This window comes from Mobula hypostoma, chromosome 28 (assembly GCF_963921235.1).
Source record: "Mobula hypostoma chromosome 28, sMobHyp1.1, whole genome shotgun sequence".
Classification (NCBI taxonomy): domain Eukaryota; kingdom Metazoa; phylum Chordata; class Chondrichthyes; order Myliobatiformes; family Myliobatidae; genus Mobula; species Mobula hypostoma.
The window spans coordinates 33,684,626-33,712,095 of record NC_086124.1 but is presented as its reverse complement, the minus strand read 5'-3'; the positions used below and the strand labels follow the sequence as shown (position 1 = coordinate 33,712,095).

General features: G+C 42.1%; 1 protein-coding gene across 1 annotated transcript in view; it reads left to right on the top strand.

Annotated features, from left to right (window-relative positions):
• The window catches only part of LOC134339102 (gastrula zinc finger protein XlCGF26.1-like), a 72,985-nt gene that overhangs the window by 27,587 nt on the left and 17,928 nt on the right, over window positions 1-27,470 (top strand). Inside the window, exon 3 of the mRNA XM_063035410.1 lies at window positions 14,045-14,048. Coding sequence (XP_062891480.1) covers window positions 14,045-14,048 — 4 coding nt within the window. The remainder of the gene's footprint in view (window positions 1-14,044; window positions 14,049-27,470) is intronic.

Below are 27,470 nucleotides of genomic sequence, written 5' to 3'. Positions count from 1 at the left end.
ACCTTTAATAGGGTTAATATTCTGGAGCTGTGAGAAAGAAATTAGTTCTATGTTAAACTCTGTCTTCGGTACTTGGTGAATCTACAATGGGGGTCCCCAACCTTTTTTGCACTGCGGACCGGTTTAATATTGACAATATTCTTGCGGACCGGCCGACCTCGGGGGGTAGGGGGGTAGGGTTGCCAACGGACAAGAGTAGCAGTCAAGTACATTGTGTTTACCCCGAGAAAGACTCCAATGACCATGAAGCCTTGCGCGGGCACTAGTGCGCATGTGTCACCTGTGCATGCGTGCGCCTCCCGATTATTTTTTCTGCAAATCGTTTTGGCGATTCTTGTCGGGGGCGGGGTTGTGTGTTAATCACAACCGGAATATAGGTGATAAGTGGCTAATACACTCAGTTTCGTTTCTAAAAGGGTTTATCTAACAAATTTAATATTAAACACACAGCACATATTTTCCTCGCATGAATATAGTGATAAGTCAATTATCAGGGGAGCTTGAAGTAAGTGTTGAATGAGCTTCCAGTAGAAGTGGTAGAGGCAGGTTCGATATCATCATTTAAAGAAAAATTAGATAGGTATATGGACAGGAAAGGATTGGAGGGTTATGGGCTGAGTGCAGGTCGGTGGGACGAGGTGAGAGTAGCGTTCGGCATGGACTAGAAGGGCAGAGATGGTCTGTTTCCGTGCTGTAATTGTTATCTAGTTATATAAGTAAGTCAATAGCATCATAACATTTTAAGTAACGTTTGGATATTAAACACACAGCACATATTTTCCCCGTATGAACATATAAAATCATTGCAACACACCAATATCGCTGAATCAGTGGGAGCCCTGGGCTTGTTTCCCTGCAACAAGATGGTCCCATCGAGGGGTGATGGGAGACAGCGATACTCGAAGGGGATTCCTTATGTCCAGTCTATTCCGCAATTTAGTTTTCGTTGCATTCATTGCAGAAAACTCCGCCTCGCAGAAATATGTTGGAAGCAACTTTTTCAATGCTTTCGTGGCTGTCTCACGATATTTAGACTTAAACTTTGATCCAGAATGCTGGCAGAGATGTTATGTCAAACATACTTTTCAGCCCGTCGTCATTTGCAAGTTCGAGGAGTTGATCTCCTTCCCGCACTGACATGGATGACGCGCGGGTAATGACCTTGCATACGTAATGGCTCCACAGTGGGCATGACAGGGAATGAGGAAAGGTGCAGCTTACTCATATCACCAAATCATATCGTTTCCTCACGGCCCGGTAGCGTATGCTTGCGGCCCGGTGGTTGGGGACCACTGATCTACAACACACCCAGACTACAGTAGGGAGTCAACTCAGCCTAAGTGGTTCCTGCAGAGTTTCTGTTCCACGACAGTCTTCCTAAATCCATCCCTGCTGTTCTCTTCTCACTCTCCCTGTGGTGATGGGTCCCAGTCACCACTCTGTGGGTGAAGAGGTTTCCCTTGAATTGCCCGCATGACTTTCTGCAGACGGATGAAGGTGATGTCTGGCATATTCTTCATTCCTCAAATCTCTGGGCCGAGAAAGAGTGACATTAGTAGATAATCTCCTTATTCCCGGTGCATTTCAATGTTATGGGTTATTTTCACTTACAATATACCTCTGTCCTCTGAAGTCTGAAAGCGGAATAGAGAACCATTAGTTGGATGTTCAATGGAGCAGTGTCACAAACCAGAGACTGGTCAGCATAGGGCAGAGTTTGGGCTCTGCGCCAAGGTAGGGGTCAGAGCAAATGATGAACAGCAGGTGCGTGGCAATGAATGACAAGAGTAGCGACATATGGAAGCTGAGTGACAGAATATAATTAGGTTGACTGACTTACTGTCATGGTCCCAACTGTTAGTTCCCCATTTTCTCCTAATTGCCTTTGATGGCGACAAACCTGGTTCTCATCAAGACCTGCACCATAAAACCCCGGCTTTGCATCCACTCGTTGCCAGATCGTTGGTTTTTCCAGTGTGGTAATTAACGTTCCCAGCCGCCTAGGATTGTGTGTTCTAAGTTTTTCTTCAGTACCAAGGTTTACCTGTGTAGCTCTGTCTCTCCATGTTAAGATAAGGATTCTAAGTTTTACTTCAGTACCAAGGTTTACCTGTGTAACTCCATCTCTCCGTGTCAAGAAAAGTATTGTCTACCGCTTGCCTTTCTACGCTCCGTGTCAAGATAAGTTCTGCCAGCCTCCTGCTTTCCTGTTCACCGTTCAGCTCCCGCCACGCTCACGCCCTGGTCTGCATCCTAGCTGAATCTCCGTGCCAGTGTCCTGCATTTGGGTTCGCCCCGTTCCCTACAACACTTATGACTGTTGCCATTATTTTGCTAGTGGGATCTTGCTGAGGTTGCCAACTGAGTTCTCATTAAAATATTGACTGAATTGGTGGCATTTGGCAGAGGGGAGACAGTGCTTTCAGTGGCACCATTCTTACCCAGAAATCTGATCTTCAGAATGTACTATCTCTACAGATTGAGTGTGCACTTGCCCAAGAGTCTCTTGGATCCAATTGTTCAATTTTAATTGTAATTATCTTTGCAGTTCAACAATTAATTATCTGCTTGTATTTTAAGTAGCCTTTATATACCTAAGTTTATTCTACCTCTAGTGGTTGTGCAAAGTATAATTCTGGAGCTTCTTTGCACTTCATTTAGTGAGTAGTGTTTCATCATTGGTTAATTTTTACTGCAATATTGATAAAGTACTTATTGGATTATTGTAATCATAGATTTGAATGGAAAATTTCTTATCTTTGGGTATAAAAGTGGCTTTTTTATGATAGATACCATCTTTAGCTTGTCTTCTTCGAGTAGAAGACCCCTGGCACTGTTCCTGTTCTGTCATTGTTTAATAAAACGATTGCGAAGCAAAAAGTTTATGCCTCATTCCTGACTTCTAAAAGAATATTGGAGTTAAATCCAAAAGTCGTCATTTGGCATAGTTGGGAGGATTTAGAGCCTGGAATAATCCATGACAAAGAGAGAATATTCAGCGCATAAACAAAAGAGTGAAGAACTTCCTTATATGTTCCAAATTGTCTGAGGAAATAAAGAACTAGTTCCATTGTCAGATGAAATCAGGATTGGGGGCTGCTGCATAGCTACTTTTAAAAACATCTGTTGTAAAATAGTGAAAACCTGTAGAGCACTAATTAAATACACAAGTCAGAGCATTAAAAATTAAATTCATACAAGCAGAGGAGGTAAGAAATTTCGAGCAAATTATCAGAGCATGGAAAAAAATAAATTCGGCTTGCAGGACAATCTGTTAAAATTTCGGGATCACTGTTAAAGTAAAAGTACATATGTATCCCCCTACTGATGACCCCTCCTCCTGTCTTCAACCCTCCTTCTCCTCCTGGACACCCCACCTGGGCCTTCTATCTGCACTCGATCTTTTCATCTCCAACTGTCGCCGAGATATCAACCGTCTCAACTTCACCACTCCTCTCTCCTGTTCCAACCTCAGTCCCTCTCAACGCACTGCCCTCCACTCTCTCCGCACTAATCCCAACCTCACCATCAAACCCGCTGATAAAGGTGGCGCCATAGTAGTCTGGTGGATGGACCTATACCTCACTGAGGCCAAACGGCAGCTCTCTGACACCTCCTCTTACTTACCCCTAGAACAGGACCCCACCAAAAAACATCAAACCATTGTCTCCCGTACCATCACCGCCCTTACCAACTCCGGAGACCTTCCATCCTCAGCCGCTAAACTGATAATTCCCACACCCAGTACCGCTCGGTTTTACCTCCTCCCCAAGATCCACAGGCCTGACTGTCCCAGCAGACCCATAGTTTCTGCCTGCTCCTGTCCCACCAAACTTGTATCTGCCTACCTGGACTCCATTTTGTCACCCATAGTTCAGTCTCTCCCCACCTACATCCAGGATACATCCCATGCCCTCCACCTCTTCAATAACTTCCAGTTCCCCGGTCCCGACCGCTTCATTTTCACTATGGATGTCCAATCCTTATACACCTCCATTCCCCATCAAGAAGGCCTCAAAGCCCTCCGCTACTTTCTGGACAATAGTCCTCACCGGTTTCCCACCACCACTACCCTCCTCCAGTTGGCAGAACTGGTTCTCACACTTAATAACTTCTCTTTTGGCTCTTCCCACTTTCTTCAGACTAAGGGTGTAGCTATGGGAACTCACATGGGCCCTAGCTATGCCTGCCTCTTCATTGGTTATGTGGAACAGTCTGTGCTCCAAACCTATTCTGGTACTGCTCCCCAACTTTTCATTCGATACATTGACGACTACATGGGTGCTGCTTCCTACACCCATCCTGAGCTCGTCAATTTCATCAACTTTACTTCTAACTTCCATCCAGCCCTCAAATCCACTTGGTCTATCTCGGACACTTATCTCCCCCTTCTCGATATCTTCTACAAGCCCACGGACTCTAATAACTACCTCGACTATACCTCTTCTCACCCCGCCACATGCAAAAATGCCATTCCCTATTCCCAGTTCCTCCGTCTCTGCCACACCTGCTCCCAGGATGAGGCTTTCTGTTCCAGGACATCTCAAATGTCCTCTTTCTTTAAGGATCGTGATTTCCCTTCTGCCATCATCAATGATGCCCTCACCCGCATCTCCTCCATTTCCCGCACTTCGTTCCTCACCCCATCCTCCCACCACCACAACAGGGACAGAGTTCCCCTTGTCCTCACCTACCACCCCACCAGCCTCCGGATCCAGCACATTATCCTTCGCAACTTCTGCCACCTTCAACAGGACCCCAACACTAAGCACATCTTTCCCTCTCTGCCTTCCGCAGGGATCAGTCCCTCCATGACTCCCTGATCCACACGTCCATCCCCACGGATCTCCCACCCAGCACTTATCCCTGTAAGCACAAGTGTTACACCTGTCCCTACACCTCCTCTCTTGCCACCATTCAGGGCCCCAGACAGTCCTTCCAGGTGAGGAAACACTTCACTTGTGAGTCTGTTGGGGTCGTCTATTGCATCCGGTGCTCCCGGTGCGGCCTCCTCTACATCGGTGAAACCCGAAGCAGATTGGGGGACCGCTTCGTCGAGCACCTCCGCTCCGTCCGCCACAACGGACAGGATCTCCCGGTAGCCACCCACTTCAACTGTGCTTCCCACTCCCATTCAGATATGTCCATACATGGCCTCCTCTACTGCCATGATGAGGCTAAACTCAGGTTGGAGGAGCAACACCTCATATACCGTCTAGGTAGTCTCCAGCCCCTTAGTATGAACATAGAATTCTCCAACTTCCAGTAATTCCCTCCCCCTCCCTTCCCCTATCCCTATGTCACTCTGCCCCCTCCCCCAGCTGCCTATCACCTCCCTCATAGTTCCGCCTCCTTCTGCCCATTGTGTTTTTCCCTATTCTTTCTTCACCTTTCCTGCCTATCACCTCCCTGCTTCCCCTCCCCCACCCCTTTATCTTTCTCCTTACTGGTTTTTCACCTGGAACCTACCAGCCTTCTCCTTCCCACCCTCCGCCCACCTTCTTTATAGGGCCTCTGCCCCTTCTGTCTTCAGTCCTGACGAAGGGTTCCGGCCCGAAACGTCGACCGATCTTTTCCACGGATGCTGCCCGACCTGCTGAGTTCCTCCAGCGTGTTGTGAGTGCTGCCTGGTATGGTGGTAGAGGCAACTACATCAGAGGCTTTTAAGAGACATTCGGATAGACACATGGACGCAAGGAAGATGTGTGGTGTATGTAGAAGGGATTTGTGTTTGGGTGTTTTACATTTGCTTTTCAGCTAGTTCTGCACAACATTATAGTCAAATGCCCTGCTCCTGTGCTAGACATGAAATGGACTCTACAGGGGTCCCTAGCAACTCAGGAACGGACGACAGTGAAAAAACAATACCATTGACAGCTATGTCGCAGCCTGCTCCAATAAAGACCAAGAGAGTAAAGACACGGGACTGGAGATAAAAGCATTGCTGATTAATGTATTGACAAACTAGTGGAAGATCCAGCGACTATTCCTCAATCACTCAACAATTTGCTGAAAGACGGCAAGTTCTTAGACAACGCTATGATTCTTAATGAAGAACAACTGAAAGCATTTCAAACTTTAAAAAAAAAATGACATTGTATACTGTACCTGCATTAAGAATCCCTGGCACTTGCATGTAAGTGAGAAGCACGTGACGGCTGACTTAATTCAAGAACATGGAGCTGACCTGTGATCTGCTGGTTATCACTTTGCCAGAGATCTGATTCTGCACATTGATGGTGTTTCAATGGTTGAGAGCGGAATTCAAATGGTGGTTGTTGGAAATGAAGTGCTGTCATCAGGATGCATAGCTCTTGGTACCTCTGTGCAACAGGAAGAACTAAAGTTTTCATTGAAACCTGTAAGTCGGCAGAAGGAAGATCAGCTAATATCTAGTCTGATTCTCCATGTCCTTTTGGGGATGGCTATGCGTTTGGAAACTTACAGACACAAAGAGAATTTCTTACAGCTGAAGGAACCCCAATCAAGAATAGCCAACTTGTACAAGGACTTAGAAGTTGACATATTGAAATGTAAAAGTCACTCCGAAATGACTACAATGCAAAGCTGTGGATATGTATTTGCGAGATAAATTCCAAAAAGGCAGCACGGGAAGGAATGAAAGATAATGTATGCAGTAAACCCGACAATTGTAAATATGGAAACAAAAGTTGAAGTCTACAATCACAGATGAACATACAAGATATTTGAAAGATGCAGGCTCAATGCTCTAACTAGGAAAAGTGGTTCTGAATGGAGAATAGTGGGAGGTTAAACAATGAGGGAGCATGGGGATATGGCACTAGTCAGAGACTAGTAGCTCCAACTACATTGCTTCCTTATCTGGCACAAAAAGTACACTCCCTGGGGCACATTGGAGTGCAAAAGATGAACCACATATTCTCCCAGTGGTGGTGAAATCCAAAGTGCAGGGAAAACCTCGACAAACATATCAAAAAATGAATCCTGGAGCATCAGAAAAGCTACCGTAATTAAATGCTCCCCCATCTGGTCAATTTTTACACTTAGCAGACTACATTTCTTTGCCAAAGTGTCAAGGATACTCAGATGTACTGGTAATGGCTGACAAGTTTTCGAGATAGATGGAAGCTAATCCAGCGGGGAAAGCAACTACCACTCACACAGCAAAAAATCTGATCAAGGACTATATTCTGAGATGGGGATTCCCATGCCACAGCGACTCTGACAAAGGAACATATTTTACTGGGAATGTTTGTCAGATATTATGTCATCTGATGAACAATGAGTTTCCTTTTCTTTGTATATATCATCCAGAGTTGACATCGAACAAATCAACAGAATTACCAAACGACTAAGTATCTTGAGGAAGTATCATCACCTATAGCTCTTCCTATGGTCTCATCAGAGCAACCCCAAACAAGAAAACTAAACTAAGTCCATTCGAGATGGTACCAGGGTGTCCTGTGTCACTGACAGTAGCCCTCGATCTCTGATGTACACATTATGGCAGACAATTTTGTTAATTACTGTGTGAAATTAGCCCAAGATGTCCAGTTTGCTTCTCAACAGGTTTCTGCTGCTTGGAGTCACCCAAAAGAAGGAGAAAACTTCCTGTTTCCTGGCAAGTGGATCCCGATTAAAAACCCACTTCAGAAGCCACTGGGAGCTGGTAATTGAAGTCCTTATTAAGAGCTGTTAATTACCAACTCAGTGGGGAGAGTAGAAGGTAAAAGTAAGTGGATTCACACCAGCCACTGCAAACAAACTAAAGTATCCAACAAAGGCAATAAGCACTGTGGTTAATGTACCTGTAACCTCTTGGTCACAGTGCCTGCACTGCTGGGCTACAGTGGGCAAAACACTAACCAGCCAGAAGACCTCAAGCAATCAGCAACTACTGGCCATTAAGAAGTGTATCTAATATTCTTTACCCATTTTTCCTACTCAGTGTACCAATTGAGATGACTCAATGTATATTTGTGCTATTGATGATCAAAAAATATTGTAAGTCAACAAAGCTCCTGTCAAGTAATAAGAAGTAGTCTAAGTTCATGGAACAATACATACCTTGTGTGGAAATAGAGCCTACTCCTTTACTCCATGGGTAATTGGTTACGATCTTGTTACCTTAAGTATGTTTTTTCTCGCATTAGACATACTCACATCTTTCCTTTATCTCCTGAGTCTAAAAGTAAATGAGACATTTCAGAAGATCATTTTGCATCAATTGTATTTCTATTTTATGTATTTGTAAGGAATATAAGAGCAATTAAAATGTTGCTGCAGCCTTAAAAAGGGTAAGCAATGACCCTTGGGAAAGGTTACAACAGAAATGGTTGCCGTGCTTAGGACATCCTTCAAAACTGTGTGGCATTAGATCTCCTCTTAGCAGTTAATGGGGAAACATCAGCACCCACCACCCATCAAGCAAGCCCCCAAAAAGAGACCATGATCTGCCGTCCAACAAAACCCATTGTTTGCCCAACAATTTGGCATGCCACAGGCTCTCTCTCGATAACAAGGGCAGAGGAGTGAGACTCCTTCCCTAGCGAGAGGGGAGACCAACGAACAGCTCATTACTACAATGTTACATTCTGCAGCATTGCTTTTTATTCCGAGTTTCTCTGACTTGAGAAGCTTCTTTGTTCTTTCATTAAGAAAGTATTTTCTCATTGGTTAATTTTTACTACAGTATTGATTAAGCATTTTCTAATTGGATTGTTATCTACAGATTTGAATAGAATTTCTTTTATCTCTGGGTATAAAAGTGACTGTTTTATGCTAGATCCCATCTTTAGTTTCTCTTTTCTTCAAGTAGTAGACCCCTATCGCTGTTCTGTTCCTGTTCTATCATTTTTTCAAATAAAATGATCATGAAGCAACAAGTTTTATACCTCGTTCCTAACTCCTAAATGAAACTTGGAACCTAGAAGAACACCTAAATCTATCAGGTGCCTGAGACTGGGAACTCAGTATTTCAGCAAAAGGGAAAGGAGGAGGGAGGTCTTGTTCTTCATGTGGTGCTGGGGTTGGGGGGGGGGTAATAGATGTGGGGACAGTGAAAGGAAATAATGAACAGCAACAGAAAGAAGATGAGAGTGGGAATGGTCTCTAGAACCCCAGGTACTGCCTCTCAATGAGAAAGCACAAATGGGGAATTATCAAAGTGGGGGTAAGAAAGAAACTGTGATTGTCATGGGTGATTTAAATCTGTAGGTTGATGAAACTAATCAAACTGACAAGATACAAGGAAGAGGAATTTGTGTATTGGTCAGGGACTCTTCTTTCCAGCAGTATGTTACAGAACCCACCCAGGAACAGGCTATTTCATACGTGGTTTTGTGTAGAGGTCAGATTAATAAGAGAGATTTCTTAAGGCTGTTATAGCTGGGGGTGATAATGGGGACAAGCTCCCACTACCTATTAAAAGCACCCAATGGCGTGCGCCTCAGATAGCCTCCGACAACAAAGTCTAGCTCCTGGCCTTCACATTTGCCTTAGCTACTATGCCCAACGGTACCACTTCTACTGGCAGAAGGGACAAAAGCTGGTTACTGGCACCTTAAAACCAGTCGCTTCGGGCAGATGGGGCTTCTCAGCTGTGGTTGGCAGTTAATCTAGGAGAAGGAACACTCTGATCTCAAACCTCTGCTGCCTCGTGGGGAGCTGGAGTCCCTAAGGCAGTCCTCCATTGAGTTCAATGCTGACTGGCAGCTCCTACAACACTGCCTGTACCAAACTGTATGGGCTTCTGCTGTTACTTTGGATTCATCAGATGTATGGAGAGGGGGAGCTTGCTACATGGGCAACAGCTTACTCTCCATGTTGTACTGCCCAGGCCTGTGTATCTAGACAGTTAGGACACAACATCAAAGGTCAACCCTGACCAACGGAGGACATCAATAAGGGAGATTGTGGTGAAGGATCCCTGAGGAAGAAGTGATGACAAGGGAGAATTCCAAACACAATTTGAAGATGAACACCCGAGTCCAGAACCAATGTCCTCAATCTAAATAAAGGCAATTCCTCAGGTGTGAAGGTGGAGTTTTCTGGAGTGGACGGGGTAAATCCGCTTCGGGACAGGTCAGTGGATGAAACTGTTTTAAACATCTGGTTCATAATGCTCAGCAGACAATGATCCCAATTTGACAGAGAGATCCAGGAGAGAGACAAACCATCTGTGATCAACCAACAGCATCGAAGAGCGTATAAAGAGGCAAGGGCTGGTGGTAGTCCAGAGGACTGAGAGTATTTCAGGAACCAGTAAGAGACTGAAATAAACTCAACAGTTTACTTTGAAAATCAGCCAATAATTTGTTCAGTGTTCATGGTAGCGACTCAGCAAACATTCCATAGATATCTGATGGGTGACATTTCAAAACTGTGCAACTCAGTAACACTCACCGTTACGAGGGAAAATTAACAAGGTGCAAATGACCTGCACTCTAGGGTGTGGAGAGAAAGCGGAGGCAATAGTTAAAGTTTGTCAAACCTCACTCTGTTCCAGGAAGGTCCCAGTGGACTGGGCAACCTCAAATATGGCTCCATTGTTGAAGGGTAGAAGATGAAAAGAAGGTAATTGTAATCCTGTTAACTTCTCATCTGCTGTTGGCAACGCGCTGCAATCTGTGATCTACAAAGAAATAACAAGTAGTTTAAAACAGTTTAATGTCATCAAACTGAGTCAGTTGTTCAAATTATCGATACCGACCAAAGTTCCCATCTGAGCTTGTCCAATTTCCCCGCATTTAGCCTATATCCCTCGAAACCTTTTAAAACATAGAAATCTACAGCACATTACAGTATTGTGCTGACCATGTAACCTACTCTAGAAACTGCCTTGAATTTCCCTACCACATAGCCCTCTACCTGTCCAAGTAACTTTTTAATCTTGTTAATGTACCGACCTCAACCTCTTCTGCTAGCAGATCATTCCATACACTGACCACCATCTGGCCAGAAAAATTACCCTTCAGGTTCCTATTAAATGTCTTCTCTCTCATCTTAAACTGGTGCCCTCCAATTCTTGATTTCCCAAGCCTGGTAAAAGACAGTTTTTTGACCCTATTTTGCCCCCTCATAATTTTGTACACCTCTATAATATCCCCATGTATTCTCTGTCACTCCCAGGAAAATTATCCAAACCTCTCTCCATAAATGAGTCGTTCGAGACTCAGCAACATCCTCACAAATCTCCTCTGCTCTCTTTCCAGCTTAATGGTACCTGTCCTGCCGCAGGGTGACCAAAACTAAACTGGGAAACGAGGACACTTACAGTGTGTCAAAACGCTGTTTCTGGACTTCAGTTCCGCATTCACACAGTTTTATCCCACAGTGGTCTCAGTACACCATTGGTGTTGGAGTTCCTGAAAAATGGTCCTCAGATAGTCAGGGTTCACATCCGCTCCTCGCTCCTCACCATCCTCAACATGGGTGCTCACCAGGCTTTTTGGTATGTTCATCGTAAGGCATGTCTTGGGCATCTGAAACCTGGCGGAGACCAACCCTCTCCAGGTTTTTTTTTTACGAGGTTGAGTTGTTAGCTCGACACTCAAACCGGGCGCGATGGAAAGCATGCAAGGGAGCCGGCCGGATTCGAACTCGGAACCTCTCGCCCCGAAGTCCAGAGCTGATGCCACCACCAGCTGGCACCAGGGCAGTGTGCTGAGCCCAACGTCCATCACAGACAACCGCACCGCCAAACACCCAAGTAATTACAGTACATTGTCACTGATGACACAACAGTAGTTGGCTCATCACCAACTATGAGGAGACGGCCAGGCAAATAACTTCTTCCTCAATGTCAACAAGACAAAGGAGATGTTATAGACTTCAGGAGAACTGGCATTACTCACACCCCTCTTTACATCGGCAGCATATTAGTGGAAACTCTAGGCTATTTGAAACTCCTGGGAGTGTATTGTATCTCCTGTGTGATGGGGTCCTGAATTACCCCTATGAACTGTGATTTTGAAAGGAGCGAGAGAGAGTTAAGTTATTTAACACTGACATCTTGTTTTTAAGAGAGAGAGAGAGAGAGAGACAAAGACAGCTATGGATGATGTTATGGGTTTTCTGCAGCATGTTTACATGTTTTACAAGGACACTGGTTTCAGCTTCTGTATTCTTACACAGAGAGAGAGGGGAGAAGCTGTTTGAGAGACAGTTGGTATTCAGTACGGGGAGATAAATAGAAGGTCAGACGATAGACCTGGAGACAAATGGTTTTGGACACTGAATGAGCTTTGTTGTGCCCACAGAAAAAGTGGGTTTTGGAGGATCGATCAGGTGGATCAATCAGTGGCCTTCGCAGTGTGAAAAGGGAGTGACCGGTGGGGAGTTGTTTGTGTGTCCGACCCTCGCCTGGGTTGATAATTCCACCACAGAAGAACAGTCCCCTTTGTTGTGGTCACAGTCGGTGACTTCTAAAGGATTTCGGAGGACAATGGGAAGATCAATGGCATCAGCTCACCTGAAGACTCAAATCTCTCCCTCTCTCTCTCTCTCCATCACTACTCAACTCAATACCACGAACTGAACTGAACTTTACTCATCATCATAAGACTGTATCTATTTACCCCTAGACTTGAAGAAGCTTGGTTTTCATATATTTCCACACTTACTTATATATAATCGTTGCTAACCTGTTTTATATATCTGCATTTATATTACTGTATTGCGTAGTTACTAATAAATTCCATTAGTTAATAGCAATACCGGACTCCAAAGTGTTTTCTGTCTCTGCTGGTTCTTTAACCTGTCACAGGGTACGTGACATTTGCATTGTTCCAAACCGAAATAATGAGAAGCATGTGCTAGGGAAAAAGTACTGAAGATCAGGGAGGCCCTCCAGCAGTAAAGAGAATGTGCAGAGAGTTTGAAAGGAGAAATTAGAAAGGCAAAAGCAAGTCACAAATGATCAGAGGCAGCCTAAGATTAGGGGAATGCTCACTAAACATTAGTAATATAAATGAATAAATAAATGAGTGTTTTAGGTATATGAAGAACAGGCCTGTAGCCAGGGAATCGGTAGGTCCTGTAGTGGAGCAAAGTGACAATCTGTGTATGAGTCCAGAGAAGGCAGGCAGGTTCTGAAATGCAAACACGAGGCATTCTGCAGATGCTGGAAGTTCAAGCAACACACATCAAAGTTGCTGGTGAACGCAGCAGGCCTTCGTCAGGACTAAGGGCCCTGACGAAGGGTCTCGGCCCGAAACATCGACTGCACCTCTTCCTAGAGATGCTGCCTGGCCTGCTGCGTTCACCAGCAACTTTGATGTGTGTTGCTTCAGGTTCTGAAATGAATAGCTCTTAGATGTATTCAGCAAGGAGAAAGGCATTGTATTTGGAGATTTCAGTTGGTGCAGTGAAATTCCAGAGCATATGGAGGTTAGAAAAGACGGGGTATTAAATGTCTCAGCAGAGTTAAAGGTGGATGAATCCCCAGCACCTGATTAGATGTCTGATGACAACAGAGGAGACTGCTGGGGCCATGAAATATTTAAAACTTCAGTGGACACACAAGGATAGGACCTTCCATGAATGGGGAAACCTGAGGGAGTACTGAGGAAAAGAGGAACCTTCATGTACAGGTACGGAGATCCCGGAAGGTGGTAGAAACAGATAGATATATCTGAGTGAAGAAGGCCTGCCTGCATTAGCTGGAACACAGCACAGAGGTGTTGGAAGGACTTTTTAAAAACATACGAGGTTACAGATGGAACAGTGTGTGCACACTTCTGGTGTCACACCATAGGAAGTGTATGATTGCACTGGAGAGGCGATTCACCATTATCTTAAAAGGAGGAACTGAGTTATAAGGAGAGACGGCATAGGCTGGACCTTCTTGACCCTGGTGCATAGAGGATGAGGGATTAACTTAAAGAGGGCATTAGATCATGAGGGGCATAGACAGTGTGAATGGACACAGAATTTTCCAGACACAGGGGAGTCTAAAACTAATGGGCATAGATTTAAGGTGAGGAGAAAAGGCTTTTGGGGGGGTGGACAAAGAACAACATTTTCTGCTCAGAAGGTGGTGGAGGTAAAGAAAGAGGTAGAGGTGGGTTCAATTACTGGGTTTAAAAGACAATTAGACAGGTTCATGGATAGGGCTGGTTCAGAGGAATATGGCAAGCAAATGGGACTACCTCAGGTAGACATGGATTGGATGGGATGAAGGATATTTTCTGTGCAGGAGGACTCTAACTCCAGTCAGATGTGTGTACATCATGAGACAGAGGTTTCAGGAGAGGATTGACAGCTCTGGAAGGACCTGAGGAAGAGTTTCCAATTTCACAAGGAGGGAGGTTACAGTCTGGAGGGGTGGTGTAGGCAGGTATTTAATGATTAGATTAGATTCAACTTTATTGTCATTGTGCCAAGTACAGATACAAAGCCAATGAAATGCAGTTAGCATCTGACCAGAAATGCAAAGAACAGTGTTATTTACAAAATAACTGTGAATAAAAAGTAAGTGCTACAGCACACAAATATAAAAGTACTGAGACCGTACAATATGGGTGAAATACTGCTTTGCGCTGTGATGTGAGGTTCAGCAGGGTCACAGCCTCAGGGAAGAAGCTCTTCCTGTGCCTGCTGGTGCAGGAGCGGAGGCTCCTGTAGCGCCTACTGGATGGAGGAGAGTAAAAAGTCCATGGTTAGGGTGAGATGCATCCTTGATAATGCTTTTCGCCCTGCCCAGGCAACGTTTATGGTAGATGTTCTCAATGGTGGACAATTGGGTGCCAATAATCCGCTGGGCAGTTTTCACCACACGCTGGAGTGCTTTGTGGTCTGATACAGGACAATTGCCATACCACACTGAGATGCAGTTGGTGAGTATACTCTCGATGGTAATGCGGTAAAAGTCCGTCAGTATCCTGGGACAGAGGTGAGCTTTCTTGATGCTCCGCAGGATATAAAGGCCCTTTTTGATGAGAATGGAGGAGTTCAGGGACCAGGTGAGATCCTCGGAAATGTGGATCCTTGGAAATTCAGAACCAAGGGGGAATGTTTCTATTGGACAGAAGTGCTAATGATCATACAATGAACCACATGCCACAAGAGGGCATCAAAGTACCCCATCCACGACACACCAATAACAGTCCACTAATTTACGTGGGAAGTTGGTGAGGCATTGTGGGTAATATTAGGAGAAATGGCTGACAACTTCGTCTCAGAGGGAGGGTCCAAGTTTCATTCCAGAAGACAAGGGGTTCAGTGAGACAAGATCAGAGCTGAGAACCCAGGTAGGAAAAGCCACTGTGGTGGTGTAGTGCCATGGTCAGAGTTGTACAGCGTAGAAAGACCCTTCAGCCCATCACATCATACTGATCCATGCTCTACATTCATCACCCTTACCTACAATGCTCCTAGCATTAAAATATACACACTTCAAACTATCCAATCCATCATGTCTGTTATTTTGATTTTGCCTTTCAATACTTTCCCTGACATCTATTTTATAGTCCACTCCTTCCCTTTCTGATCTGCGGCTCCGGTTCCCAGCCCCTTCAAAACTAGTTTAAACTCTTCCAAATAGCATTAGCCAACTTCCTGGCAAGGATATTGAGACCCTAAGACCTTGAATTAAAATATAGGAGCAGAATTAGGTCATTTGACTCATCAAGTCTGCTCCACCATTTCTTCCACTCTCTCAAGGCCTTTCACCATTTGATAGGTTTCAATCAGGTCACCCCTCATTCTTCTGAATTCTAGTGAATACCAGACCCAGAGCTATCAAATGCTGTTCATGTGACATGCCATTCAATCCTGGAATCATTTTTGTGAACCTCCTTTGAATCCTCTCCAGTTTCAACAACACAGAATGGTGGGGTGAAGGAACCATGGGTGACAAGTGAGGTGGAAAATCTAGTCAGGTGGAAGAAGGCAGCATACATGAGGTTTAGGAAGCAAGGATCAGATGGGTCTATTGAGGAATATAGGGAAGCAAGAAAGGAGCTTAAGAAGGGGCTGAGAAGAGCAAGAAGGGGGCATGAGAAGGCCTTGGTGAGCAGGGTAAAAGAAAACCCCAAGGCATTCTTCAATTACATGAAGAACAAAAGGATGACAGGAGTGAACGTAGGACCGATTAGAGATAAAGGTGGGAAGATGTGCCTGGAGGCTGTGGAAGTGAGTGAGGTCCTCAGTGAATACTTCTCTTCGGTATTCACCAATGAGAGGGAACTTGATGATGATGAGGACAATATCAGTGAGGTTGATGTTCTGGAGCATGTTGATATTAAGGGAGAGGAGGTGTTGGAATTATTAAAATACATTAGGACGGATTAGTCCCCGGGGCCTGACGGAATATTCCTCAGGCTGCTCCACGAGGTGAGGGAAGAGATTGCTGAGCCTCTGGCTAGGATCTTTATGCCCTTGTTGTCCACAGGAATAGTACCGGAGGATTGGAGGGAGGCGAATGTTGTCCCCTTGTTCTAAAAAAGGTAGTAGGGATAGTCCAGGTAATTATAGACCAGTGAGCCTTACATGTGTGGTGGGAAAGCTTTGGAAAAGATTCTTAGAGATAGGATCTATGGGCATTTAGAGAATCATGGTCTGATCAGGGACAGTCAGCATGGCTTTGTGAAGGGCAGATCGTGTCTAACAAGCCTGATAGAGTCCTTTGAGGAAGTGACCAGGCATATAGATGAGGGTAGTATAGTGGATGGGATCTATATGGATTTTAGTAAGGCATTTGACAAGATTCCACACAGTAGGTTTATTCAGAAAGTTAGAAGGCATGGGATCCAGGGAAGTTTGGCCAGGTGGACTCAGAATTGTCTTGCCTGCAGAAGGCAGAGGGTCGTGGTGGAGGGAGTACATTCGGATTGGAGGATTATGACTAGTGGTGTCCCACAAGGATCTGTTCTGGGACCTCTACTTTTCGTGATTTTTATTAACGACCTGGATGTGGGAGTAGAAGGGTGGGTTGGCAAGTTTGCAGACGACACAAAGGTTGGTGGTGTTGCAGATAGTGTAGAGGATTGTCAAAGATTGCAGAGAGACATTGATAGGATGCAGAAGTGGGCTGAGAAGTGGCAGATGGAGTTCAACCCTGAGAAGTGTGAGGTGGTACACTTTGGAAAGACAAACTCCAAGGCAGAGTACAAAGTACATGGCTGGATACTTGGTAATGTGGAGGAGCAGAGGGATCTGGGGGTACATGTCCACAGATCTCTGAAAGTTGCCTCACAGGTAGATAGGGTAGTTAAGAAAGCTTATGGGGTGTTAGCTTTCATAAGTCGAGAGATAGAGTTTAAGAGTCGTGAGGTAATGATGCAACTCACTAAACTCTGGTTAGGCCACACTTGGAGTACTGTGTCCAGTTCTGGTCGCCTCACTATAGGAAGGGTGTGGAAGCATTGGAAAGGGTACAGAGGAGATTTACTAGGATGCTGCCTGGTTTAGAGAGTATGCATTATGATCAGAGATTAAGGGAGCTAGGGCTTTACTCTTTGGAGAGAAGGAGGATGAGAGGAGACATGATAGAGGTGTACAAGATAATAAGAGGAATAGATAGAGTGGATAGCCAGCGCCTCTTCCCCAGGGCACCACTGCTCAATACAAGAGGACATGGCTTTAAGGTAAGGGGTGGGAAGTTCAAAGGGGATATTAGAGGAAGGTTTTTTACTCAGAGAGTGGTTGGTGCGTGGAATGCACTGCCTGAGTCAGTGGTGGAGGCAGATACACTAGTGAAGTTTAAGAGACTACTAGACAGGTATATGGAGGAATTTAAGGTGGGGGGTTATATGGGAGGCAGGGTTTGAGGGTTGGCACAACAATGTGGGCCAAAGGAACTGTACAGTGCTGTACTATTCTATGTTCTATGCTTTATTCTTTCTAAGATAAGAGGCACAAAACTGTTAACAATACTCCAAGTGAGTCCTCGCCAGTGCTTTATAAAGTCTCAACATTACATCCTGTTTTTATATTCTAGTCCTCTCAAAATGAATACTAACATTGCATTTGCCTCCCTCACCACAGATTCACCCTGAAAATTAACCTATTCTCTCCATTTAGAAAATAGTCAACCCTTTCATTGCTTCTACCAAAGCGAGTGACCGTACACCTCCTGACACTGTATTTCATCTGCCATTTCTTTGTCCATTCTCCTAATCTGTCCTTCTGTAGCCTCTCTGCTTCCTTAAAACTACCTGCCCCTTCACCTATCATTGTATCATCTGCAACAAACTTTGCAACAATACTGTGTGATGCTGATCCATATGTCACACTTCCATAGTCCAGTATTGATCTTATGAAATATATATCTTTCGAGGATTCCCTATCAGCTCCCCCTTCCTTTTCTATTAAACACCTCAGAACATTTAGCACTTTCTTACTTTTGGTTATTATTTCTTTATTATGTGCTGACCATGTGAGTCTTTTATCAATCCAAATTCCTAAAATCTTAAAGGTATCCACACTTTCTAATTCTGAACCATAAAGTTTGAATTTCAAGTATTGATCTTTCCACTTCCGAGTGAAAAACATTATTTTGGAAACCTCTGCTAAAAATCTGAATCCCTATTTTAATGCCCAATCTTCCACCTTAATAGGTTTCAATCGGCACATTTAATTCAGAGAAATGTATACAATATACTGTACATCCTTAACTATTGCCTCGAAGTTCACAAGATCACAAGACAAAGGAGCAGAAGTAGGCCATTCGGCCCATCGAGTCTTCTCCGCAGCTCCCCCATGAGCTAAACTATTCACCCATCTAGATCCAATTTCTGGCTTTCCCCCATACCCCTTGATACCCTGACTAATTAGATACCTGTCAATCTCCTCCTTAAATACCCTCAATGATCGGGCCTCCACAGCTGGATGTGGCAAAGAATTCCACAAATCCACGACCCTCTGGCTAAAAAAATTTCTCCTCATCTCTGTTTTAACTGGGACCCTCTAATTCTAAGACTATGGCCTCTTGTCCTGGACTCACCCACCAAGGGAAACAACCTTTCCACATCTACTCTGTCCAACCCTTTCAACATTCGAAATGTTTCTATGAGATCCCCTCTCATTCCTGCCTGTGGCCATCAAACTTTACAACTCCTCCCTTGGAGGGTCAGACACCCTGAGCCAATAGGCTGGTCCTGGACATTTCATAATTCCCTGGCATAATTTACATATTACTATTTAACTATTTATTACTATTTTTCTATTATTATTCTATTACTACTCATTATTTCCATGACTATTACTATTTACTAATAGTAGTATTACTATTACTATTTCTATTACTCTTTATTATTTATGCTGCAACTGTAACGAAAACCAATTTCCCCCGGGATCAATAAAGTATGACTATGACTATGACTATTCTTCTATACTCTAATGAATACAATCCAAGAGCCGACAAATGCTCCTCATATGTTAGCCCCTGCATTCCAGGAATCATCCTCTTAAATCTTCTCTGAACTCTCTCCAACGTCAGTACATCCTTTCTAAGATAGGGGGCCCAAAACTGCACACAGTATTCCAAATGAGGTCTCACTAATGCCCCATAGAGCCTCATCAACACCTCCTTACTCTTATACACTATTCCTCTTGAAGTGAATGCCAACATAGCATTCGCTTTCCTTACCACCAATCCAACTTGGTGGTTAACCTTTAGGGTATCCTGCACGAGGACCCCCAAGTCTCTTTGCACTTCTGATTTTTGGATTTTCTCCCCATCTAAATAATAATCTGCCCGATTATTTCTTCTTCCAAAATGTACAACCGTACATTTGTCAACGTTGTATCTCATCGTTGTTTCCATATTATAAATTCCACATTCCCACCCCTTTTCCACATCACTCCATCATCCCCAAATGATGATAGTCCGATACTTCTATATAATTAGAAAATATTTAACTTACCATTATAGCAAATAATAATGGACTAACAATACTTCCCTGAGGGGGTTCTAATTTCCACAGTTCGTTTACTTGACTTATGACACCTTAATAGATTCACCTATTAAAAAATATTTTATCTAATTCAGCATTCAACCTCTAATTACCAACTTATATAATTTAATGGTCAAGCCTTCCTTCCACATCATATCATGTGCTTCCTTTACTTCAGAAAAGACTGCTACTTCGTAGCGTCAACTGTACTCTTTGTCATAGATGCTCTGGGTCGACGGACATTTGGCATTTTTTGCATCCTCAGGAAAAAGATTTTTCTTTTTTTTCACATGTTCACCATTCCTATTCAAGAATTGATTATTTCTTTATTGATTCTTGTCTTATTTCCTCAGTGATTAAATGTGATTATGACTCTATAACCATTTCGGATCATGCTCCACTTAAGCTTTCTATTAAAATTCAGGCCAATACACAAAATAATAGACAATGGTGTTTTAATTCGCTGTTGCTTCAGGACTCAGACTTTGTTAACTTTATGAATAAACAGATTGATCTTTTTTTTACAATTAACTATACAGAGGATATTTCTGTGAATATTCTTTGGGATACTTTTAAAGCTTATATTCGTGGTCAGATTATCTCGTATTCTGCTGCTTTGAGGAAGAAGCTGAAGCAGGAGGAGTTGGTAATTGTGGACAAGATTAAGGAAATTGATAAGAAATATGTTACAGCTCCCTCTGAGGAGTTATATAAACAAAGAACTGAACTTCAAATGGAACACAGTTTATTACTTTCGTCCTCGATTGTAAACCAATTAAAGAAAACAAGAAGTGAATTTTATGTACACAGTGACAAAATTGGCAAACTGCTGGCTAACCAATTGAAGTCTAATTATGCTAAATCTCAAATTTATCAGATTTATAATCAAAATGACCGACTGATACTTGATCATGCGGGGATTTCTGTGATTTTTATTCTTCCTTATATCAATCAGAGTCTCCTCGAGACTCTAAGTATATGAATGATTTTTTAGATAACCTAGACTTCCCTGAGATTTCACAGGATATGTCTTCTATGTTAGATACTCCCATTACCACTGATGAGATTAAGAATGTTATTTCCTCTATGAATTTGGGGAAAGCTCCTGGCCCTGATGGGTTTACCGTAGAATTTTATAAATGTTTTGCACCTTCATTAATCCCTTGGTTCTGTAGGGTTTTCGAGGCTTCATTAAAACTTGGTAAACTTCCCGAATCTTTTTTCTAAGTTTTTTCTAAGTTATTAGCAAACAGATTAGAAAAAGTACTTCCTTTTATTATTTCGGAAGACCAAACGGGTTTTATTAAAGGTCGTTACTCTTTTTATAACATTCGCACACTGTTAAATATTGTTTATACCCCCTCACAAAATGTTCCTGACTGTATTTTCTCTTCAGATGCTGAGAAAGCTTTTGATAGAGTAGAATGGCCTTACTTATTTAAGGTGCTTGAAATGTTTAATTTTAGCTCAAAATTTATATCCTGGATCAAACTGTTATATCATTCTCCTGTGGCCTCGGTCCGTACTAACTCTCTAAGCTCACCTTTTTCCCTTCTTTTTCGAGGTACTCGACAAGGTTGTCCTCTTAGTCCTTTATTATTTGATATTGCATTAGAACCTCTTGCAATTGCCATTCGAGAATCTCCAAATATTACTGGGATAACTCAGGGCTTAAAGTCCCATAAAATATCACTCTATGCTGATGACTTACTTTTATATATTTCTAATCCTCAAAAATCCATCCCTGCTGTTTTAGAGTTATTAACACAATTTAGTCTCTTTTCAGGTTATAAATTAAATCTAGTAAGAGTGAACTTTTCCCGATTAATAAACAACTTCCCTTATATCATAACTTTCCATTTAAATTGATTAATAATTATTTTTCATATCTTGGAATTAAAATTACTTGTAGATACAAAGATTTATTTAAGATTAACTTTTTACCCTTAATTGACCATATTACTCAACTTTCATCTAAATGGTTTCCTTTATATTTAACTTTGATTGGTCATATTAATGCAGTTAAGATGTTTTTTTTTTGCCAAAATTTCTATATATATTTCAGGCATTACCAATCTTTGTTCCAAAATCTTTTTTTTGATAAAGTTGACTCAAAAATTTCTTCATTTATTTGGCAAAATAAAAACCCGAGACTGGGTAAAATACATTTACAGAAAGCTAAGAGAGATGGAGGTTTAGCATTACCCAACTTTAGATTTTATTATTGGGCAATTAATATTCGACATATGAAATTTTGGTTACTTGACCAGGATATACTATCCATTCTTAAATGGGTAGCATTGGAATTACAATCTGTTCAGGGTTTTACACTTGGCTCTATTTTAGGTTCCTCTCTTCCTTTTGATTTGAAACGCCTCAACCAGGTCTCTAACCCGATAGTTAAATATACCTTACGTATTTGGTTTCAATTCAGAAAATTTTTTGATCTTAACCAATTTGGGCTAGCGATTCCTATTTTAGGTAACATATTTTTTCCTCCCTCTTTTATGGATCGTGCTTTTCAGATTTGGAAGACTAAGGGTATTTCACAGTTTTTGGATTTATTTTTAGATGGTTCCCTTATGTCTTTTGAACAATTATCTAATAAATATAATTTATCAAGAATACATTTTTTTAGATATCTACAAGTTAGAAGTTTCCTAAGTACTATACTTTCTTCCTTTCCAATGCTTCCTCCTACATACATTTTAGATACTATAATTAACCTTAATCCATGTCAGAAAGGTGCATCGGTTATGATTTATAATATTATTATGAAACTTAGGAAAGCTCCATTTGATAAGATTAGGGTAGATTGGGAACAGGAATTGGGGTCTATCATTTCCGTGGATGACTGGGGGCAGATTTTACAATTAGTCAATACTTCCTCTATTTGTGCTAAACATTCCCTAATTCAATTTAAAGTTGTTCATAGAGCACATATGTCCAAAGATAAATTAGCTCGCTTTTATTCTCATATTAATCCTTTTTGTGATGGATGTCCGGGGCAGATAGCCTCTTTAACTCATATGTTTTGGTCTTGTCCTACTCTGGAAACTTTTTGGAGAGACATTTTTAATATTATCTCCAAGGTATTGAATATAGATATCTCTCCTCACCCTATTACTGCTATCTTTGGACTACCTAAAATTTCCAGTAATCTTTCTCCTTCAGCCCGTAGAATGATTGCATTTCTTACTTTAATGGCGAAAAGATGTATCTTACAACATTGGAAAGAGCTTAATGCTCCAACTACCTTTTTTTGGTTTTCTCAGACGATATTATGCTTGAATTTGGAGAAAATTAGAAGCAATCTTTATGATTCCTCACTTAAATTTGAACCGACCTGGAGATCTTTTATTCAATATTTTCATTTAATGTAATTTTTTTTTCTCCTCTTTTTTTTTTGCTCCATATTTATATACCCTTCTTGTTTTTTTTACTGTTTTTAATGGAGGTTGGGATTGAGGACGTGATTTTAAGTTTTTTAACTCTGCTTGGTTCCAAGTTAGCCCATTGCTTTGCTTTGCTTTTGGTTAGTTGCACGGTGGTTTTTTTGGGGGTTTTATTTTCCTTTTCTCTATTGATATATATATATATAAAAATTAGTATACTATTATGTTACCTTAGTACGTTATGTTTAAATTACATTGTTTGTATCATTTTTTTTGTATTAGTATCTCCTGTAATTTTATTATATTCTAACAGTGTATTAGTGCATTTATGGCTTACCTTTTTGTATACTTATTCAATAAAAAGATTTAAAAAGAAAAAAAAGAAAGAAAGATGCTGCCTGGCCTGCTGAGTTCCTTCAGCAATTTGTGTGTGTTGTCTGGATCTCCAGCAGCTGCAGATTTTCTCTTGTTTGTGACCTTGCTTTCTCATTCAATTGAGCCCTCCATGTCTTACATTCTAGGCATCAATCTGGATCCATTTTTCCTTTTCCTGTCCTAAACCAACTTTGATATTTAAAAATATCCCATCTTCCTTAATATCATTTTCTATGGTTTTACATAAATGTAAGGTCTATAACCTAGAATGTTAGGATTTTTTCCTGCTTTACATATTGGAATTATGATTTCTTCTTTCCACACTTTAGGAAGTTTTTCTATTTCCCTAGATATGGTTAAATAACTTTAAAATAACTTCCGTCCCTTTACTCAAATTACTAACATAACATAACTTATCTTCTTTGCCTTTCAAAGAACACTGTTCAATTCTGTCATGGTGAACATCACATTAGGTATCCTCAAAATTTCCATCCGCCTTGAATGCTTCTGTACTTAAAGCTTCCAAATCCTCGAATAGCGTTTCCTCTCTTCTCCTTTTTCCTTTATTACTCATTGTCAGAATTGTGTATTTAAGATAAGTATGCACTAGCATTTCTGCTTTCTCTACATTTAGAAACATAGAAAACCTACAGCACAATACAGGCCCTTCGGCCCACAATACTGTGCCGAACATGTACTTACTTGAGAAATTACCTAGGGTTACTTATAGCCCTCTAAATTAATGACAGATACGTTTGTATAAAGCACAAAATAATTGACTGCATGAGTATTCACCCCCTTCAGGTCAGTATTTAGTAGATGCAACTTTGGCAACAATTACAGCCTTGAGTCTGTGTGGATGGGTCTCTATCAGCTTTGTACATCTGGACACTGCAATTTTTCCCCATTCTTCTTTATAAAACTGCTCAAGCTCTGTCAGATTGCATGGGGATCGTGAGTGAACAGCCTTTACAAGTTCAGCCACAAATTCTCAATTGGATTGCGATCTGGGCTCTGATTTGGCTACTCCAGGACATGAACTTTGTTGTTTATGTAAGCCATTCCTGTGCAGCTTTGGGGTTATTTTCTTACTGGAAAACAAATCTTCTCCCAAGTTGCAACTCTCTTGCATACTGCATCAGGTTTTCCTCCTGGGTTTCCCTGTATTTTGCTGTATTCATTTTACCCTCTACCTTCACAAGCTTTCCAGGGCCTGCTACAGTGAAGCATCCCCACAGCATGATGTAACCACCACCATGCTTCACAGTGGGCATGGTGTGTTTTTGATGATGTGCGATGTTTGGCTTAAGTCAAACATAGCGTTTAGCCTGATGGACAAGAAAGCTCAACTTTCATTTAATCAGACCATAAACCTTCTTCCAGCTGACTTCAGAGTTTCTCACATGCCTTCTGGCAAACTCTAGCATAATTTCATGTGAGTTGTTTTCCAACAGTGGCTTTCTCTTTGCCACTATCCCATAAAGCTGTGACTGGTGAAGCAGCCGGGCAACAGTTGTATGCTCACTCTCTCCCATCTCAGCCACTGAAGCTTGTAACTCCTCCAGAGTTGTCATAGGCCTCTTCATGGTCTCCCTCACTACTTGCACAGTTGCTTAATTTTTGAGGACGGCCTGCTCTAGGGAGATTTTACACCATTTCTTCATGATTGACTTAACTGTACTCCAAGGGATATTGAGTAACTTGGAAATTTTCCTGTATCCATCTCCTGACTTGTGCTTTTCAATAACCTTTTCACAGAGTTGCTTGAAGTGTTCATTTGACTTTGTGGTATAGTTTTTGCCAGGGTACTGACTCACCAGCTGTTTGGCCTTCCAGACACGGGTGTACTTTACTACAATCAATTGAAACACCTTGAATACACACAGTGATCTCCATTTAACTAATTATGTGACTTCTAAAACCAATTGGTTGCACCAGTGATGAGTTGGCATGTCATGTTAAAGGGGGTGAATACTTATGCAATCAATTATTTTGAGTTTTATATTTTTAATTAATTTAGATCACTTTGTTGAGATTTGTTTTCACTTTGGCATGAAAGAGATTGTTGATCAGTATCAAAAAAAAAAGCCAAATTAAATCCACTGTGATTCAGTATTGTAAAACAATAAAACATGAAAATTTTCAAGGGGGGGCGGTGAATACTTTTTTCTAGGCACTGTATGTTTTCACACAGGTCATTTATATACATCACAAACAACAGAGGTCACAATACAGATCCCTGGGGAACACCACTAATTAAAAACCTCCAGTTCAAATAAGCCCCTTCAACCACTATCCTCTGTCCTCTAAGCGCAATTCTGAATCCAAACAGCCAATTTGCCTCAGGCCCCATGCATCTCAATCTTCTGGATTAGCCCTTACCCAATGCATGTAGACAACGTCCACTGCCCTACCCTAATCAATCTTTCCCAGCACCTTGTCCAAAAACTCAGTCAAGTTGGTAAGGCCATGCACAAAGCCATGCTGTCTCCCTACTTGGGCCATGGGTTTCCAAATGCTCATATACACTATCCCTAAGAATTTTCTCCAGCAATTTCCCTACACCTGAAGTGAGACTCACCAGTCTATAGTTGCCAGGTATGTATCTCTTGTTCTTAAATAGAGGTACTGCATTAGCACTCACCAATCCTCTGGGACCTCGCCCATAGTTAGAGAGGACACAAGGATACTGGTCAAGGGCCTAGCAATCTTATATCATGCCTCATTCAATAGCCTGACGTAAATCCTATCAGGCCCAGGGGACTTATCCACCTTAATACTCATTAGGAGGTCCAAAACTTCCTCTTGCTTGACCTCTGAATGCCCTAATTGTGTTTATACCCTCAGCACTGATTTCCTGGTCCTCCAAACCCTTCTCCTTGGTAAATACTGCAGCAAATTATTCAATAAGTACCTCACTCACATTCTCTGCATCCAAGTAGATATTCCTCCTTTATCCTTGAGTGGTCTTCCTAATTATCCTCTTGCTCTTGATTTATAGAATGCCTTGGGATTTACCTTAATCGTACTTGCCAAGGACTTTTCATGGCCCCTCCTGGCTTTTCTAATTCCCTACTTTAGTTCTTTCCTGGCTTCTTTATACTCATTTGATCCTAACTTCAGAAGATTTACATACTTTTCCTTTATCTTCTTGATTAAATTCTTCACCTCCCTGGACATCCAAGGTTCCTCCTACCAACAGAAACGTACCTTTACTGTACTCTGTACAATTGATCTTTAAACACCCTCCACATGTCTGATGTGGACTTGCCAGAAAAATGGTGTTGTTAGTTCCTGCCTAATACTCTGGCAATTTGCTCTACTTCATTTTAAAACTCTCCCACAAGGACCACGTCTGTCCATAGCTGAGGTTATCCTGAAAGTTAAGGAGCTGTGGTTACTGTTCCCTCACTGTTCACCCATTGAAAGGTCAATCAGCTGGCTAGGCTTCTTATCCAGCAATGAGTTCTCTCATTGGACCATACACATGTTGATTTAAGTGCATCCTTCCTGGATATACTTAACAAATTCACATCTAAACCTCTTACACTAAGAAGGTTCCAGTTTATATTTGGGAAGCTGACAACAACCCTATTATTTTTACACATGTCCTTAATCTGATTACATATCTGTTCCTCGGTGTTCTGGTGGTTATTAGGGGGTCTGTAGCACAATCCCATCACTGTGATTGCTGAGTTCCACCCAAATGGACTCAGTGTCTGACCCCTCCATTATGTCTCCCCTGAGCACTGCTGTGGTAGTGTCCCTGATTAGTAGCGCACTCCATCCCCCCTCTTACCTGCTCCTCTATTTTTCCTAA